The 17,905-nt window shown below is 42.6% G+C and overlaps 1 protein-coding gene across 1 annotated transcript in view; it reads right to left on the minus strand.

Annotated features, from left to right (window-relative positions):
* LMO7 (LIM domain 7) overlaps positions 1–17,905 on the minus strand; it is a 287,243-nt gene that overhangs the window by 228,986 nt on the left and 40,352 nt on the right. The window contains exons 2-3 of the mRNA XM_082248131.1: positions 16,544–16,614; positions 6,337–6,406 (exon numbers count right to left, since the gene is read on the minus strand). Of these exons, the coding sequence (XP_082104257.1) occupies positions 6,337–6,406; positions 16,544–16,614 (141 nt within the window). The remainder of the gene's footprint in view (positions 1–6,336; positions 6,407–16,543; positions 16,615–17,905) is intronic.

Raw genomic sequence — 17,905 nt, forward strand, 5'->3', positions numbered from 1 at the left:
AAAAAAAAAAAAAAAAAAAAAAAAAAAAAAACGTACAAAACGTCATGTGGCAATCTCCCTGCTGAACTACTGTGCTCTAACAGGAGGAATATTCCGCCAAAAACGCTCCTCTCCTGAGCATGCAAATGATTGTGACAGTGGGAAGGGAGGGGGGTCTTCTGCCTGCTCTTGCTGTCACAATTTGAAAACAGCGTGGTTGGGTGGTGCTCTGCCCCAATACAGCTGTGTTATTCATTCACAGAGTTCTGTGGATGAACTGCAAGTACCTTCTGCCATCGCTACAGATGACTTGTATTTCAATGAACTGTGAGGGCGCTCTCAGTTCATAAATTCTTCCTGCTCTCCAGTAACCGTCTGCCTGTATAGAAGGTACCAGCAGACAGCTTTACTGAGGAGTCTGCAAGAGCCTGGCATTCCACCCACGATTTGCTGATTGGGGTTGCAATACTCTGCAGGCTGCAAAAAAACTTTTTTTTTTTTTTTTTTTTTTTAGTGAACCAATCCTTTAAATTTGGCTAATTATGGTTGATGAGAAAAAGGCGAGTTCGGTCTGTTTCTTTACTTCAATGGTTTGACACATTTCCCTCCAAATGTAGCCATGTACACATAACAGAAAACATTATATAAATTTTATGTGGTCATACGAAAATCATGCCTTCCTAACGCCTACCAGTTATAAACCTCAAAAGCAAACCTGTCAGACATTTAAAGTAAACATTCTTCTTAAGGGCAGAAACCACATCTACCGATTAGTCATAAAACCATCCTCTGTGCATGTTTCTTATTTGGTATTACTTTGTTGCTAGGAGCCTTCCCTGACTTCAGGGTAAAGATATGACCAAATGTCATACTTCTTTCTGTTCAATGAGTGCGCTTTAGTGGCCATTAAGGGCACACAAAGGTTTTAGCCAGGAAAGGGAGTGTCAGGCACCTAGTAGCTAAGAAATTAGAAGAGAATGAGAAGTAGCAAGTACTCCTACAAACCAATCTCTGAATTAGTTTTAAATATATGTATTCACATAGACCTGTACATTCAATCACCTGTGTATGCATGTTTAGGTCTATGAATTAGGGACAGCAGCATGGTCAGACAATTATCAAAAGCAAGATCTAAGGGGACACCCTTTTTAAAAGACAAAAAACATCTAAACCAGGGGTGTCAAACGCAATTCAATCGTGGGTCGCTTTAGCAGTAAATGCAGAAAGGAAGGCGCAAGACTTTCTCCCACAAGGATAGATCTACAGAAACAAGGTAAAATATAGTAGTCTGTATGGGGAGACTAAAAATGATCTCCAATCAATAGTTCAAGTAACAGAGATGTTACGATGTAACAGTCTGCATAACTTAAAGTCCATTCGCTGAGGGCAGCCACCAACATGGAAACAGAAGCAGGTTCCAGGAAAAGCTGGGAATAAAACATAACCAGAAGGAAGAGGCGCCTCCAAATGGAGTAAAATGTGGTTTAATAGGAATAGTAAAATGGCAACTCACAAGGGTAGGAGATGGGTTCTCATTGGTGACCGTTTCACTATCCGCCGTCTCCAGACATGTGCGTCATTCCTCGCTATCCAAAACAAGGCTTGGGGCGCAGATAGAGGGCAGAGAGAATGCATTCAGAGATGCATTTCTGAGCTGGCGAACTGTGAATGACCCAGCAGTCGCGCTCCTTTTTCAAAGCTTTTTTTCAAAGATGTGCCCGATTTACTCCTACCCTTGTGAGTTGCCATTTTACTCCTACACTTAGAGGCGCCTCTTCATTTTTGTTCGCATCAGCAGTAAGGCTGTTCTCAAAGGGCTGGTTGTTTCTGGATTGCGCAAAGTGCAGAGCGCAAGCGTGCAGAATACAGAGTGCAATCTCCAGGAGCGCTTTACATAAAGAGTGCTGAGTTCAGGAGTATGCAATGTGCAGAGTGCAGTTTCAGTTGTGCCCTATGCACACAGTGCAGAGTAGAGTTGTGAGCTACGTATAGAATGCAGGGTTCAAGAGTGCATTATATACAGAGATAAAGAACACGCTACATACAGAGTGCAGAACTCAGGCGTGCGCTGTGTATAAGTGCAGCATTTAGGGGTGTTCTATGCACAGTTCGCAACACCAACTGCAAGATGGCTGGGTTTACAAGGGGAAGCAGAGGGTGAGAGGTGGTGGAATAGAGTTTTGTGACAATCTGGCTGCAAAACTGAGCTAGGCCTCCCCTCCAACATCAGTGCCTGACCTCACAAATGCACTTCTGGAAGAATAGTCAAACATTCCCATAGACACTCCTAAACCTTGTGGACAGTCTTCTCATGGTCTTCCAACAAGATTTGAAGCTGTTATAGCTGCCAAGGGTGGGCCAACTTAATATTAAACCCTATGGACTAAGACTGGGATGCCATTAAAGTTCATGTGGGTGTAAAGGCAGGCGTCCTAATACTTTTGGTAATATAGTGTATGTTGTCTCAACAGAACCAACACAGCCAATCTTTTTCAACAAGATGGTGACAACCCACAGACGGAAGCTGGCCACGCACTTATCAAAATGTGGCCATCCCCGCTCCACAGATGCCAATTGATCGATTCCTGTTAAAGGGAAATCCTGGAATTTTTTTTTTTCAATCAGCAGCTGCCTGTAGCCACTAATCACTGAACTCTTGACAGCAGAGGAGCCGCTGTTAGAAAACTCTTGGCAGGGGGATTTCTACATGCACCTAGTTTGTGTGGATGGAGGAAATCTGTTTGTGTTTTCATTCAGCCTGCTGGCTGTCTGAGTGTATGTCCAGCTTTGAAATCAGCTTGATCAAGCAATCATTTAACATCTATAAAACCTTAACAGGGAGATCAATATAAATACATCTGCACTGTATTCAGTGGTAGGGAAAGGTTTTCTACCAAACCATACTTGACAGGAAAACAAAGGCAGGAAGAAAATAATCTATTAAAAAGGAAAGAAAATCATTATGTAAGGTCAAACAATAATGTGCTAAGTAATTATTCAACTAAAATGTGGTAAAAGAGAGATAGGAAGTGAGTACAATCAGTCTGCTAACCACTTAGTGGAATCAGTAACCCCGTTTCCTTTCCAAGACACAGAAAGAATGCAAAGCACCATTCTTTTAGGAGACTTAAATATAAAGAACTGCAGAATGCACAGTGCGTTATAAGTATTATGCAAATGTCTTTTCCCATGTGGTTTAGTGCACTGTAAAGTGCATATAAATCGCACTTTTAAAAAACAATTGACCCGCAGTGTTCAAATAAAAAAAAAAAAAAAACAAAAAAAAAAAAAAAAAAAAAGGTTCCCACAAGCCCCAAGGCTCCATTCACAAACAGGCAGGTGCAATAGTATGCACACATTTTTTTAACTCCATTGCAGGTCACATTTAGGGCAGCCTAATAATTTTGATAGGCTGCCTACCACATTCGAAAAAAACACACAAAAAGTGCATGATTTTTTTTTCTTCTTCTTAAATAGCACCATAACAGAATGTATGGTACCATAAATTTTATCTTGCACATTAGCAAGGTGCATTGGGGCGCCATTAGGAATTAATATGTTGCAGGAATGTGCACAAAATCATGTCGTTTCCCGCAACACAAAAAAACATGCATCCTACAAAAAGGATGCATGTTTTTTTGTGTTGCGGGAAACGACATGATTTTGTGCACATTCCTGCAACATATAAATATGAACCTAGCCTAAATGGCTTTAGTATGCAGCCACAGTCAAGCATATGCACAGCCAAACCTTTTTCTATAGATTTTTGATAGAGTGGGAAAGGATTAGAAGCCCTGACAGGTTTTACTGCTGCAAAGTCTCCATCCCCATCTGTAGCACCTCTGGTACAGGAAATGCCAGGAATTTTACGTTAGCATATTTTATTCATGCAAACATCTGTGTGCATGAGGCCTAAGGTCATTTAAAAATCGAACTATGACATGAATGTTGCAAAAGGCTAGTACTGCTTGAAATTAATTTGGAAAGTGTAAAAGTGCAAAACACAATTTTCAGGAGCTGTTTCTTTAGTATCCTTACAGTAAACTCTTGTAGCTATGGGTAATGAGACCCTGTCACCTGGTACTCCTTGAGCTAAATGCCAAAAGGAGGCAAAACAAATACAGTGGCAGGAAAACGGTGTGAACCCTCAGGATAACGGTTTGATGTTGGGATGTTGTGCCCTTTTTGTGCCATATAGATTTCTGAGCATTTTTTCACAAACAAGTAAACTTTGGTTTCATCAGTCTACAAAATAATTTCAGTGTAGCGCGGGCGTTTGCCAAGGTGCTTTTTGGCAAACCTTAGGCACGCAGCAGCAATTTTTTTTTTGGAGAGCAGCAGCATTCTGAATGGTGTTTTGACATGGACACCCTACCTGTTCAGACGGTTTCATAAGGTAGACTCATGAACAGGGATGTATACAAGGTCCAGTGAGGTCTTCAAGCCTTTAGCTGTTACTCGTGGGATCTTTACCTCGTTGAAAACTCTGCATTGTGCCCTAGGAGTCATCTAGATTAGGCATCTAACATTGTGCCTACTCTTTCTAGAAATAAACGGTCTAAATTTATAGACTATTTGTCTGTCGAATGATGGATTATGCTCTTGATCATATGTCTTCAGAGAGCACCTTTTAGCAAGGCATGGTTATCAGTCGATGCTTCTTATTAACAGCAATCCTAAAATTGCTTGAGTGCCAATGTAGCTCTAAACCACACCTCCAAACTCAGTTTAATAATTGGACTCCAGGTGAGCAAACTACTGACTCCAATTAGCTTTCTTTGAAGCAATTAATCTATGGGTTCATTTACCTTTCCCTCCAGCACTTTGAAGGTTTAATGGGTGTGTTCAAGAAAAGTAAAAAGAAATTAGAATTGTTTGTGTGTTATCAGTTTTAAAGTATAAGTTTACTTTTTAAGAACAAATAATAAAATGCACTTTTTTTTTTTTGCAGGTAAAAAAAAAAAAATGTGCATTTTTATTTTTGGAGCCTGTAAATCATTGCCAAGTAGGTCTGCCAGTGCATCTGCTTCCCTGTACCGGTCAGTAGATACAATCTAAAAGAAAGAATGAACTACCATGGAGGAGGGTTCTGGAAGAGCCCAGGAAAAAGGAAGACGGAGGAGAGAGGAGTGTGCTGAGGGGAAGCGAGAGTGGTGAGGTGACAGGACTGTGTGGTAAAATTCCACCTAAGGGAGAAGAGAGAGCGCCACACTCTAGCAGCAGCTGAGATGGGGAGAAAGCCACGCTTTTCCAGAGACTACCGGAAGAGTGCTGCCTGGTGACTGAGGAGAGAGGACAGCTGAGGGCAGCGCAGAAGAGCGACAACCACACAGTCTACCACTGTTTAGCCTAGGGACCCTGCTCAGCAACCCAGCACTGCTCAGCGGAGATGGCACACAGCACTTCAGAGATGGCAATACCCATCAGGGTATCGGGTCAGCCGCTGTCCATTCACCAGACTTTCCGATTGGCTGACAGGTGATTGGGTCCCTTACCACATCAATAGGAGCCTGAACCAGCATTTAGGATTTCCGAAGTGTCATCATTGAATGGGTGTAAACCAAACATTCTTAGCACAGTACAGACACTGCATGCAGACATCAATTCCCCTTTCTAGTGTCAAAGTATGCTTGTTTGAAGCTGCCATCCTTAGCAGATTTGTCCTTATAAATTTTAACGGAACATCCTAGATGATTACTACCCAATTTCAGCTTGTTTAAACCTACTCTTAAAACAAGGGCCCCACTGTTTGCTAGCAGAAGACACGTACTCTTTTTACCCCAGGACCTGTAACACTACAAAAAAAACTGTTTAACCCATTATTTTAGGTTTTTCTCTCTCAACAGTGTTTTTGCCCAGGAGGAGATAAAAAGTCAACAAGCCTTCTCTCCTCCCTCTCAGCGCCCGTGCAATGGACACATAGCTTATTGTGCTTTTTTTCTATATTTACAGTCCCAAAAAATTCAAGGTTGTCATTTCTATTGTATCGATACCCTGCAGCAAGGTTTAACAGCGCTGTTTCCACAGTTTTTTTCAGTGTTAAAATATTTAACTTGTGGTGTGTCTCTTTCTGGTAACAATCCACAGCATAGATAATGGAATTTTCCACTTGTATTCCTAAAGGTGTTTGCAGTGATTTTAAAATCTAACCAGGTGTGCTAAAGGGGCTGGGGTCATTCTTGGAATTGAGGCACAGAACAGAGGACCCAAAATCACCAAGCTGCTCCTTGATTAAAAAAATGGAATGCAAGTTGACAATCAATTGCAGCAACAAATCCTAGGTACAGTAAGAATATTATAGCACCTGGCAAATGGCACTACAACATTTAATATCAGTGTGCAGTATTTACTACTTACCAAGCCAGCAATAGGCGTCGACAGCCTGTTTATCTTTTTAATGATTCCAGGCTTGATCTGGTTAATAAGGCTATGAAAAAAAAAAAGGGAGAACACAAAAATACAAGAAGGGGTTATTTGTTTGAAGCCAATTATAGAATACATTTAAAATGTCAATTTTGCTACATCCAGACAGGAGTTTGTGTGTGGATAGTTTGCTGCATTGCTGGATGGTCTCCGCAATGGCTGCACACAAACTGGCTATTACCTGCAACCAGTTTGTGTGCAGCCAAAACTATACAGAAACACCCACCCGGGAGGCACACTGGCTGTTTCCAGGTTCACTCTTCGTCTAACTGCACAGAACAGTTTTTTATGGATAGTGTAGGACCCACTGATAATGGGGTACTTTGACGCAGTGGTGGGCTTGAGCACGATATGGCCATATGGTGGGACCAAATCCCCATTTTTATTTATGGATTGTCTCCATATTTGATAGTCATTTCTTTTGCATGTGTGCGCTATTCTTTTTTAATATACATGTTGCTTGGTCCATAGCTGCACCGGCTTTAGATATACATGTTCAGGGCTTGCTCCCCCAATTTTTTGCTTGTTTATACAGAACAGTTATATGCAAACTGCAGCGGCACATGCTATTGATTTTTACACAGTACAAATCTAACAACCACTGACACCTACAGCTGTTCACACACAATGTGTGCAACTGCTGGCAAGAATTTGATTCTTGCTGGCCACCGCACACAAACTCCTGCGTGAATGTTGTCCTAAAGCACGTACTCTACAAACCAGTCCGTATATAACTGGTACAGTGAATTGTTCACCAAGTAGAATACCCAAGCATGATGAGGTCATCTTCCAGCTACTAATGTAATCCAACCTGCATAATAGTTTGGGGCAGTGATGTCGCTTGTCATCCAGAACTGGTTTAGCTTTACTGGCCCACAAGTCAAATGATGGCATTGCCAAGCTAAAATCAGTCATGCAGGCATTTTGCTTTGGGAGTAGCTACCCTAAGAAAAGCAGGATATGGTTTTAAAATGAGAAGTTGCTGAAATCACAAGTACAAACGGGGCAGAGGACTTTAGATGACAGCATTTAAAAAAATAATTTCCTTAAGCTTTAAAATGTATTTCTTATTTGTCTGTCTTGTATTAAAAAGTATCTGTTCTCTTTGCATTGCTTCTTGTGAAATACCTGGTGATCCGGCTGCTAGCCCTTATTTTCCCATTTCAAAACTGACCACGCCAGGGCTTGGAAGCACATTTATCCCAGTGTGGTCAGTTTGTTCATTTGACTTCTATTTGGAAGCACAGCCAGCTTGTCCCCCCAGTGGTCAGACTTGTGTTGGCACAGCTCTTCACTGGGAAGATTAGTGTACCGCTGTTTATCTTCTTGCTGCTGACACAGCAGCTATTCAATGTATTTCTGCCTCCGCATTTTACATTGGACTGTCTTTACTCCCATTGCAAACTGTGTTTACTATACTTCAATTTGTGAATGAACAGAATGCCACCCAGCATATAGTACTTCCCATTCCTTTACTGGTGGAGACCTCAGAATAAGGGACAAGGGAATCTATGTTCTCAGTCCCTTTCTTCATCAGGAGTCTTTAAATATTTCAACCAAAACCCCTCAATGGGGCTCCTAAACAAATTGTAAATATTTAAAAAAATAAAATTGTAAAGCATGCAAAAAAATAAAATATGAAAAAGAAAAAAAATACTGACACCTTACATGATTTGCTAAATGTTAGCTTACATTTATAAGAGAAAAAAATATAATATATATATATATATATATATATATATATATATATATATATATATATATATATATATATATATATATATACACACACACACACACACACACACGTTTTAGGCTGTAAATTAAGCATTCAGAAAAAAATTTTAAATAGGTAATTTTTTTTTTTTTTTTTTAAAACAAAATGTATAGTATATAAACAAAAAAAATCCAAATCAAATCCATATTTGGCGTGACTACCCTTTGCCTGCAAAGTAGCAGCAATTCTTCTATGTGTTTGAAGGAACAAAGCAGGTACAGTAGGTTGTTACAAACATCTTGGATAACTAGCCACAGATCTTTTTTAGATGTAGGCTGCCTGTAATCCTTCTGTCTCCTCATGTAATCCCAGATAGACGCAATTGTGTTGAGATCAGGGCTCTGTGGGGGCCAAACCATCACTTCCAGAACTCCTTGCTCTTTATCCTGAAGATAGTTTCTAATGACATTAGCTGTATGTTTGGGGTCAATTTCCTTCTGCAAAACAATTTGGGGACGTTCACACGCCTCCCTGATGGTATTGCATGTTGGATAAGTATCTGCCTGTATTTCTCAGCATTGAGGGCACCATTCATCCTTAATTTCCAACTCCATTTGCAGAAATGCAGCCCCGAACATGCAAGGAACCTCCACTATATGTCGCTGTTGCCTGAAGACACACATTATTGTACTGCTCTCAAGCCCTTCATGAACAAAACTGTCTTTTGCTTCAGCCAAATATTTCAAACTTGTTGTCTCATCAGTCCACCTGCTGTCATTTTTTGCCAACCCAGTTGCTATGTTTTTGTGCGTAGTTGGGTCGCTTACCCCTACTTCCACATCAGAGGTATGGCTCTTGGGCTGCAATTCTTCCATGAAGACCACTTCTGGCCAGACATCTCCAGACAGTAGATGGGTGTACCTGGGTTTCAACCAGTTCTGTGCTGATGGCTCGGTTGGACATCTTCTGATGTCAAAGGGAAGCAAGCATGAGGTGTCTTCATCTGCTGCATTAAGTTTCTTTGGCTGACCAATGCATTTATGGTCCTCAACATTGCCCGTTTCATTGTGCTTTAACAGAGTTTGGCTGTTCTTCGCTCAATTTTAGGACTCCTACACAGTGTTTTTTGTTTCAGGTAATGACTTAGTTTCAACGTAAATATGAAATTGATGATTATTAGCACCTGATTTATATATAAATGGTTTCTTATACACCTGACTAATCCTATAAAATCCCGGACTGCGTGCATGTGTGAGAATTGATGATGGTTTGAAGCCAAAAGGATAGTCACACAAAAAATGGATTTTTGTAAAATCTTACCGTAAAATCCTTTTCTCTTAGCTCATCGACAGACGTAGTCCTCGGTGATACACCACCTTCGGGTTATGTTACCTCCGCAGGAGCAGGACTAGACAGGAAATTAAAAAGCTCTGGCCACACCCTAGGGGCAGTCCCAGAGGGTATATCCTCTCTCTCTCTGCCTCAGCAAATCAGTTATGTGAAAAAGCAGTGCTTAGAGAATTTAACCCAACCCAACTCCAAAACAGAGGGGCGGGGACTACGTCTGTCGATGAGCTAAGAGAAAAAGGATTTTACGGTAAGATTTTACAAAAATCCATTTTTCTCTAGCGCTCATCGACAGACGTAGTCCTCGGTGATACACCACCTTCGGGACGTCCCAGAGCAGTATCACAACTGAGGGGTGGGAAAATGGAAATCAAATCCCAATCTAGAAGGCCCAACCGGTGCCAACTAGAAGTTTACAATGCTCATCCTTAATGATGAGACTCAACAAAAAAGGAGAAAACAATTTTTTTTTTTTTTTCAAACCGAAAAAAACCCTCGAGGTAGACCACCGGTCTCCTCAAATTGCGGCCTGCAAAACCTTGCGGCCAAATGAGGCATCCGCCGATGCCGTCACATCAATTTTATAGAATTTTGTAAAGGTATGTACCGACGACCAGGTGGCCGCCTTACATACCTGGACCACTGACGCCTGATGGCGAAAGGCCCAGGAAGTACTGAGCGCTCGAGTGGAGTGCGCCCTAACAGGGAACGGAGGACTCTGACCCTTAATAGAATAAGCCTGTACCACCGTTTGTCTAATCCATTTGGCAATGGTCGCGGCAGATGCAGGCAAACCCTTTCTGGGGCCATCCGTGATCACAAAAAGTGAATCCGTCTTACGGAATGATTCCGTAGATTTCAGGTATACCCCGATTGCCCGAACCACATCTAAGGAATGCAACGCATGTTCCCGATGATGCTTGGGCTGAGGACACAAGGAAGGTAGTACAATATCTTCATTCAGATGAAAATCTGAAACCACCTTGGGAAGAAAAAATGGCTTAGGATGAAGTACTACCTTATCCCTATGAATCACTAGGTATGGTGACTGGCATGATAATGCAGCCAGTTCTGACACCCTGCGAGCAGAAGTAATAGCCACCAAGAAGGCCACCTTCTGGGATAGAGTAAGCAAGGGAATCTCCCTGATGTTTTCAAAGGGAGGTTTCTGTAGAACCGACAAAACCAAATTAAGATCCCAGGGCGGTAAGGGCGCGCGGACTGGAGGAGCCAGGTGCCGCACCCCCTGGATGAAATTCGGCACCAAGGATTTGGTAGCTAAAGGCTTCTGAAAGAAGATTGCTAATGCTGAAACTTGACCCTTGATGGTGCTCAAGGCTAGCTTCTGCTCAACCCCTTGTTGCAAAAAGGCCAATATACGAGTCACCGAATAGGTACGTGGAGGAAATCCTAAAGATTCGCACCACGCAATATAAGTCTTCCATGTGTGATAATAGACTTTGCTGGAAGTCGCTTTCCTTGCTTTAATAAGGGTAGGAATGACTGAAGTAGACAAACCTCTATCCTTCAGTACTTGGGTCTCAATGGCCAGGCCATTAAAACCAGCGACTGTAAAGCACGAAGGTAAATTGGTCCTAGAGACCACAGACACTCCCTGAGACGAAGTTCCCACGAAACGTCTGCGACTAACATGTCCAAGTCGGCCAGGCCGGCTTGAGGAGGCCAGCCTAGAATTTCTAGGACCACTGGCGCTGATTGGATCTGAACCAGGCGTCCCTAGAGCTATCTGGCCCCGACCATCCGAGAAAGTCTGGTCGTTTTCTGTTCCCACACATTTATCAGATACCTGATAGTTATCAGGAAAGGTGATCTTTTCTGGTTGAACCTCAGGGACCGAAGTCACCCGACTAGAGGCTACTTGGCCTATCTGGTCAACCAGATCCGATTCCTGTGAGGTATCGGGATTAATCTTAGGAAAAGGTAAAGGAAAAGATCTTTTCAGGGAACGGTAACTACCGCTTCCTGTGGTACTTAAATGTTGGAAGGGAAGAATCGCACCGGTAGTAGTGGTTGATGCTCGATCTAATGTCCTGAATACCGGTGAAAACGTCCCCCCACCCTGAAACCGGGTGGGGGCGCACCTTCAGGCTGTGTACTCCTTTACTTCGGGTTTGGCTGGGTTGGTCCTCTGCTTGTCCGACCAGCCCTTCTTGAACCCTCCTGGAGGAGTCTTGCCTTTCCCGCTAGTACCAGCCGGGCGCCCTTTATGGGCGGTAAAGAAAGGTCCTCGCTTGTTGCGAGGTCCCTTAGCTTTTGCAGCCTGTGGCAAAAAAATGCTCTTGCCCCCAGTGGCATCCTTAATGATTTCATCTAGGTTGGCTCCAAATAGACGATTCCCCTGAAAAGGGAGATTGGTCAAGGTCTTTTTGGAACCTAGGTCAGCTGACCAGCATTTTAACCACAGCACACGTCTGAGGATCACTGCTAACTTAGATGCATGCCCTAATAGGGGAGTAGTGTCCAAGGCTGCGTCACAGATAAACCGTAGCCCTTGTATGATCTGTTCCATCAAATCAGATGTCTCCTGGGGAATATCTTTTCCCCTAAGATCTTGGCGTACCATTTTCGCCCATTCCGTAAGTGTCTGGGAAACTAGACCAATAACGATTACTGGTCTAAATGCTGACCCTATCAGAGAAAAGATAGTGCGGGACTCTGCTTCTATCTTTCGATCCACCGGATCCTTAAAGGACGAAGTGTCCTCCACTGGAATAACCGTGGGTTTATTCAGCCTGGAAATAGGCGGATCCACGATTGGTGGTACCGTCCATTTCTTAATGATGGATTCCTCAAACGGATAGCGTCTAGCAATACACTTGGAAATAGTAAAGGTACGCTTAGAATGTTCCCATTCTCCTTTAATCTGATTACCAAAACATTTAGGTACAGGAAAAGCCTTCGCCGTCTTGATGGGCTTATTAGTACCAAAAGGCATCTCTGTTTCAGTTGCCTCTGCCGGTAAAGCCTCAAGTTTTAAGGTTTCTTGCACTGCCACAACTAGTGCGTCCACCAATGCTTCTTCCTGAATAATAGCAAGAGAAGAAGCGTCCTCCTCACTTTCTGAGGGGGCTTTACCTGGGATAGCAACCCTTGCAGAGGAACCTGCAACTGCCGTGACCATCTCTGAATCTGAGTCAGAGGTGTCAGATAGTATAGGGGTAGGCGGGGGTCGCTTCCTTGCCCTGACAGGCCGCCTCCACCCGAGCCACCATAGACTCCAAAATTGCTGTAAATGACTCTATACTCTGAGCACCGGCGGGTCCCGAGGCCCCCTCGAGGGAAACAGGTGGGGGAATATGTGTGGCAGGGTCCATGATAACTCCAGTTACTTCCTGGATAATATAATTCAAAAGTAAAGAAAAAAACTTTTTTTTTTTTTTTTTTTTTGACCCCCAGCGCCACAAAAAAGCCCCTTAGTGTTACCTGCTAGCTATCGATCGAGAGAGAGAGAGATAGACCCCCAGGCTCACCACTTGATGCTCAGAGTTAAACTGCAACAGCTTACAGCGCTGTCTTGACAAACAGGAAGTCTTTTGGCTGGCTGCCCAGGAAGAAAGGAGGCGGCTCCGCCCCTCTGCACGCCTTCCGGCGCCTCCCCCAAGCTCCACGAGGTGTAGGATCACCTCAAACATGGCCGCCCCCATGCTGGAGACACGAGGCTACGCCAAAATGGCGGCTCGTGCGATCCTGCAAGAAAAAATGGCGGCGGCCTGCTGAATGGCGGTGTGCTGCACACAACACTGTCTCTGCCTGGGGATATGGCGTGGTTGGCGGTATCGGCCCCTGGCGGACCGCATGGCCGTTCGGGAGGCCTGCTAATAGCTGGAGATCTGATTTGGAAGGCAGTCTACATGTCCGTGGCTTCTGACTGGTAGGTAGCTTATACTTAACCCATAAGATTCCCAGAATGCCACAGATTACATCTTTTAAACATGTATACAATAGATTGTTAGCTCCCAAACCAAGCCTCCTGGCTTTTTGTACACAAAAAATCACACTCAAAGTAGGAGGATCTGTGACATGTTATAGGATAGAAAGGACTCTTTCTTACCATACAGAGAGGGGCCCGCGTTCACCACAAAACCCGTCAGGGGGAAAGGGGGAACATACTACTCACCATACCGGAACCAGGCGGGCACCAACTCCTGACAGTACCCCTCTCCACCGGGGCGGGAGGGCTGTCGACCGATACGAACGCCGTGACTCATGGTCTTTGGCGTTTCAGCGAGACGTTTAACTCGCGGGTTCAGTCCTTTTAATGGGACTTTGTCGCGGCCGACCCAGCGCGGAGCTATGGCCTGCACGCGCTCGTAGGCTGAACTGGGGTGACCACCGGATCTCAACATCCAGCCCGTCGCCCAGTTCAGCTTTCTTGCTTGAAGATCTCACAGGAACACTGGAGAAAAAGCTGTCTAAAAAAATCCTTTAAGAAAAAATTCTTGCCAGGACCTAAGATCCCAGCAAGGTGTCTAGGTCCTTACTCCTAACTAGACAGAAAATAACTGATTTGCTGAGGCAGAGAGAGAGAGGATATACCCTCTGGGACTGCCCCTAGGGTGTGGCCAGAGCTTTTTAATTTCCTGTCTAGTCCTGCTCCTGTGGAGGCAACATAACCCGAAGGTGGTGTATCACCGAGGACTACGTCTGTCGATGAGCGCTAGAGAAATATTGATTTGGATATATATATATATATATATATATATATATACATATACATACATACATACATACACACACACACACACACACACACATACATACATATATATATATATATATATATATATATATATATATATATATATATATATATATATACACACACACACTCTTTAAAAGCATTCTTACTTTACAGCATTTCTGCACATCCTAATATAAATATTAAATATGCTGCGCCTGGCATAAATACTTGTATGTTGGAATACAAAAAGCAGCTGACAAAATCTTGAACGTTGCAAAAGATCGATCATAAAAAGTAAAAAAAAGTGCAGTGCTTATCAGTTCTAAAGAAAAGCGTCCAAATCCAAAAGGAGAGAACATAGGTTCAATCTTCTATTAGTGTTGTGGAGTCCACCACCGACACCCAATCACACAGCCTCTTACCAATTAACACAGACCCTCACTACAAAAAGGTCTATGGAAGCGGTAGATCACATAAAAGGCGCAAGTGGCAATGAAATCCTCTCAACGTTCCTCCTTAGTACTCCTCTCTATTGGTCTTCATAATCAAAATGTATCGCGTGAAGATAAACGGTACACTTCTCATAGTGTAAACGTCACAAAACCACTTTATTACAAGTATCACTTACATTAAGTTTAAATACTTTCGTCATGTCCACAGTATATCCGATATACTGTGGACACACTGGATATGCTGGACATGCCGAAAGTTTTTAACCTTAATGTAAGTGATTCTTGCTTATAATAAAGTGGTTTTGTGACTTTTACACTATGAGAAGTGTCCTGTTCATCTCCACATGATATATTTTGATTATAGAGACCAATAGAGAGGAGTACTGAGGAGGAACATGGAGAGGATTTCATTGCCACTTGCACCTGTTATATTATCTACCGCTTCCATAGACCTTTGTAGTGAGGGTCTGGGTTAATTGGTAAGAGGCTGTGTGATTGGGCATCAGTGGTGGTCTCCACAACGCTAACAGAATATTGCACCTATGTTCTCTCCTTGGATATGGGCACTTTGCTTTAGAACTGATACTGCCTAAAAAACACTTTTGCACAATACTGTAAATCTACACAAAGCATGGCGGGCACACCCGAATGCAAAAAGCTGCACACATGTATGTTTATAAGGTATAGGCTCACATATACTCTAAAGCACAGCTCAAATTAGGATAATGTTAAACCTGTAAGGGTCATGCTGCTGTCTATGAAATTGTAGAAGGCTTGACAGGAAATGAGAAGGAATGGCTCCAAAATAAGAAGTTACACGTTGATAGTGCTCATTGGAAGTTCATCAGGAGTATCCACACAAGAATAAAGGAGGTCACAATTTGCATGCACATAAGAAAACCCAGCAAGACAGCTTTTGGAATGTAGGCTGTGTGGCACAGAGCAGGGTCATACAGTAAAGATCACTGAAATGGAGGCAGATGTCAGTATTAGACTGGGTGAACTGATGTTAGGGAAATGGGGGGGGGTGACTTAGAGTGGTTCTAAAGGCTGAAGTTTTTTTACCTTATAGTATGCTATGCATTGAGGCAAGAAACCTGTGTGCAGCGCCCCCCCCCCCCCCCCCAAAATCCTCACCTGAGCCTCCTTTGATCCAGCGATGTTCAAGATAGCCTTGGCTGTATGGGTGCTCTCCCTCTTCATTGGCTGAGAAAGGAGCAGGAGCTGTCAATCACAGCCAGTGAGCCAATGAGGAGAGAGTGGGGGGCAGGCCAAGCTGCGTCTCTGTGTTTTATGGATGCATAGAGCAGCGGCTCAGAGGCGAGCATGCAGCGGTGCCCCAGGGCAATCAGCTTTCTCTGGGGCTGTGCTCAAGGGGAAGGAGTCAGGAGTGCAGACAACGAACCCAAAAAGAGGAGGATTGGAACTGCCTTGTGCTACTTCACAGAGCAGTCAAATATAACTTTTTTTTGTTTTATTAAGCTTTAAAATCCCTTGAAAAGGATAGTTGTACCTTTGGTACATTTCCAAGACCCCAAGTTAGAGTTGACCTTTAAAATAATAGAGCAGCCAAAATATTTCATTAGTTTTGAAGAAACAAGCCCATGTAAAATATATGCCATTACAAGTAAAGGACATATAAAAACTTAAATCTGTATAATAATTCCTGGCTCATCACAGAAATGTGGATGCAAGAGAGTTGCTGAGTTGGTTTGAATAGTTTTATTGGTGTGGCTACAATGACATGCCATCAATCCGGTGGGGCGTGATTGTCCAGGTAAGAATTGTCTGCATGCTTCATATAGGCTTGGTGATAGCAGTGCTTACTAATTTCATTGTTGTGCAGTAGTTTAGAATTTACACACCCTACTTTTTTTTCTTTTTAACATGTAAATGCCAAATAGGTTTGTCCTGGATACTTACTCACAAAACAGTACTCCATTTTCAAGTGCGGAGCGAAAATCCTGGTTTCCAAAACTTTTACCCGTAACTTCCTACAACATAGGAAAAAAAAAAAAACACACTAAATTAACACGTCACGTTAGTGTCAACAGAGTATATTCTGGACGGTAAAAAACAAACTAATTTTAGGAAAATACTATATTTGTATAATTTTACTCATGAAAACCTAAACATTTCATGTAATACACATTTCATTATTTCACAAATCCTACCTGTTACGCCATCTATAGATAATACATTACAGACAGGAGGAACAACAATTTGGGCAGATAGAAATTTTGTGATGTACACACTCAATTATGCCCCATTCACATTCATATTTATAGACCAAGAGGGCATATCACAATGGTTAATGCGGCCACTGGACAGGAAAATTATTTTGAACCATTAGTCTCCAAAAGATGACTGGCCAGGTTATCTTGTATCTGCAAAGGCTGCACAGTACCCATAGATATATTATCCTGATCTTACCACCATCACCTCATCTCAATGAATACCTTTAAATTTAAACTTACTCGCCAATTCTTTTAAAATTGAAACTTATTTTTAAAATTTGCAATACATATACAAAATATATCACTTATCTAGGATTATCGTTCAGCTGCCAGAGACGTTCAACTGATAATCATGTAAATATTTCCTGCACAGTCACAACATGACTGATTACATATGCTCTGAAATTTTATCAAACATTCTTTTAGGCTTCATTGTCCTGCTGAAGGGCACTACAGGATCTCTAGTGTAACCTGAAGTGACTAATAGCAAAGCTACTTTTTTATATACCGCATTTTTAAGGACTGTCTTCACTATGCAACACAGTGTTTTGCATGTGCTACGTCAGGGCAGAAAATACCTTCCCCTCCCCCCCCCAAAGAAATTTTTTTATTGTGCATTGAAGGACACATTCTTCCAGCTCCTTCAAAAAGGTCTCCCGTTAGCCTTTTGTAGACTAACATGACAAGTTCCTGAATATCAACTCATCTATAGCTCTCAGTTTAATTTAAATAAGTGTAATAAACCTCCAACAGCTGCTACATTACAAAATCAAGCTCTATTGATAAATGGAATAAAACAGACTAATGCCTCGCACACACGCAACGATGATCGGCCGACTTTTGTCCAGTGTTGTGTTGGTTGAAATGTGCTCTAGACTGCACACAAATTTTCTCGGCCAACAAAAATCTACTTCAGAAGTGATGTCATGTGATGGTTGACTTTCCGTGTGTTTTTTCCTCTCTGAGCATGCCCAGTCTTGCTCATCAGATTTTTGTCTGCCGAAATCTGTACTGACTGACGGAAAAATCGGCCGTTGTGGTGACGGCC

Source organism: Pelophylax lessonae (assembly GCF_965119305.1).
Source record: "Pelophylax lessonae genome assembly, chromosome: 2".
In the NCBI taxonomy this organism is placed as follows: Eukaryota; Metazoa; Chordata; class Amphibia; order Anura; family Ranidae; genus Pelophylax; species Pelophylax lessonae.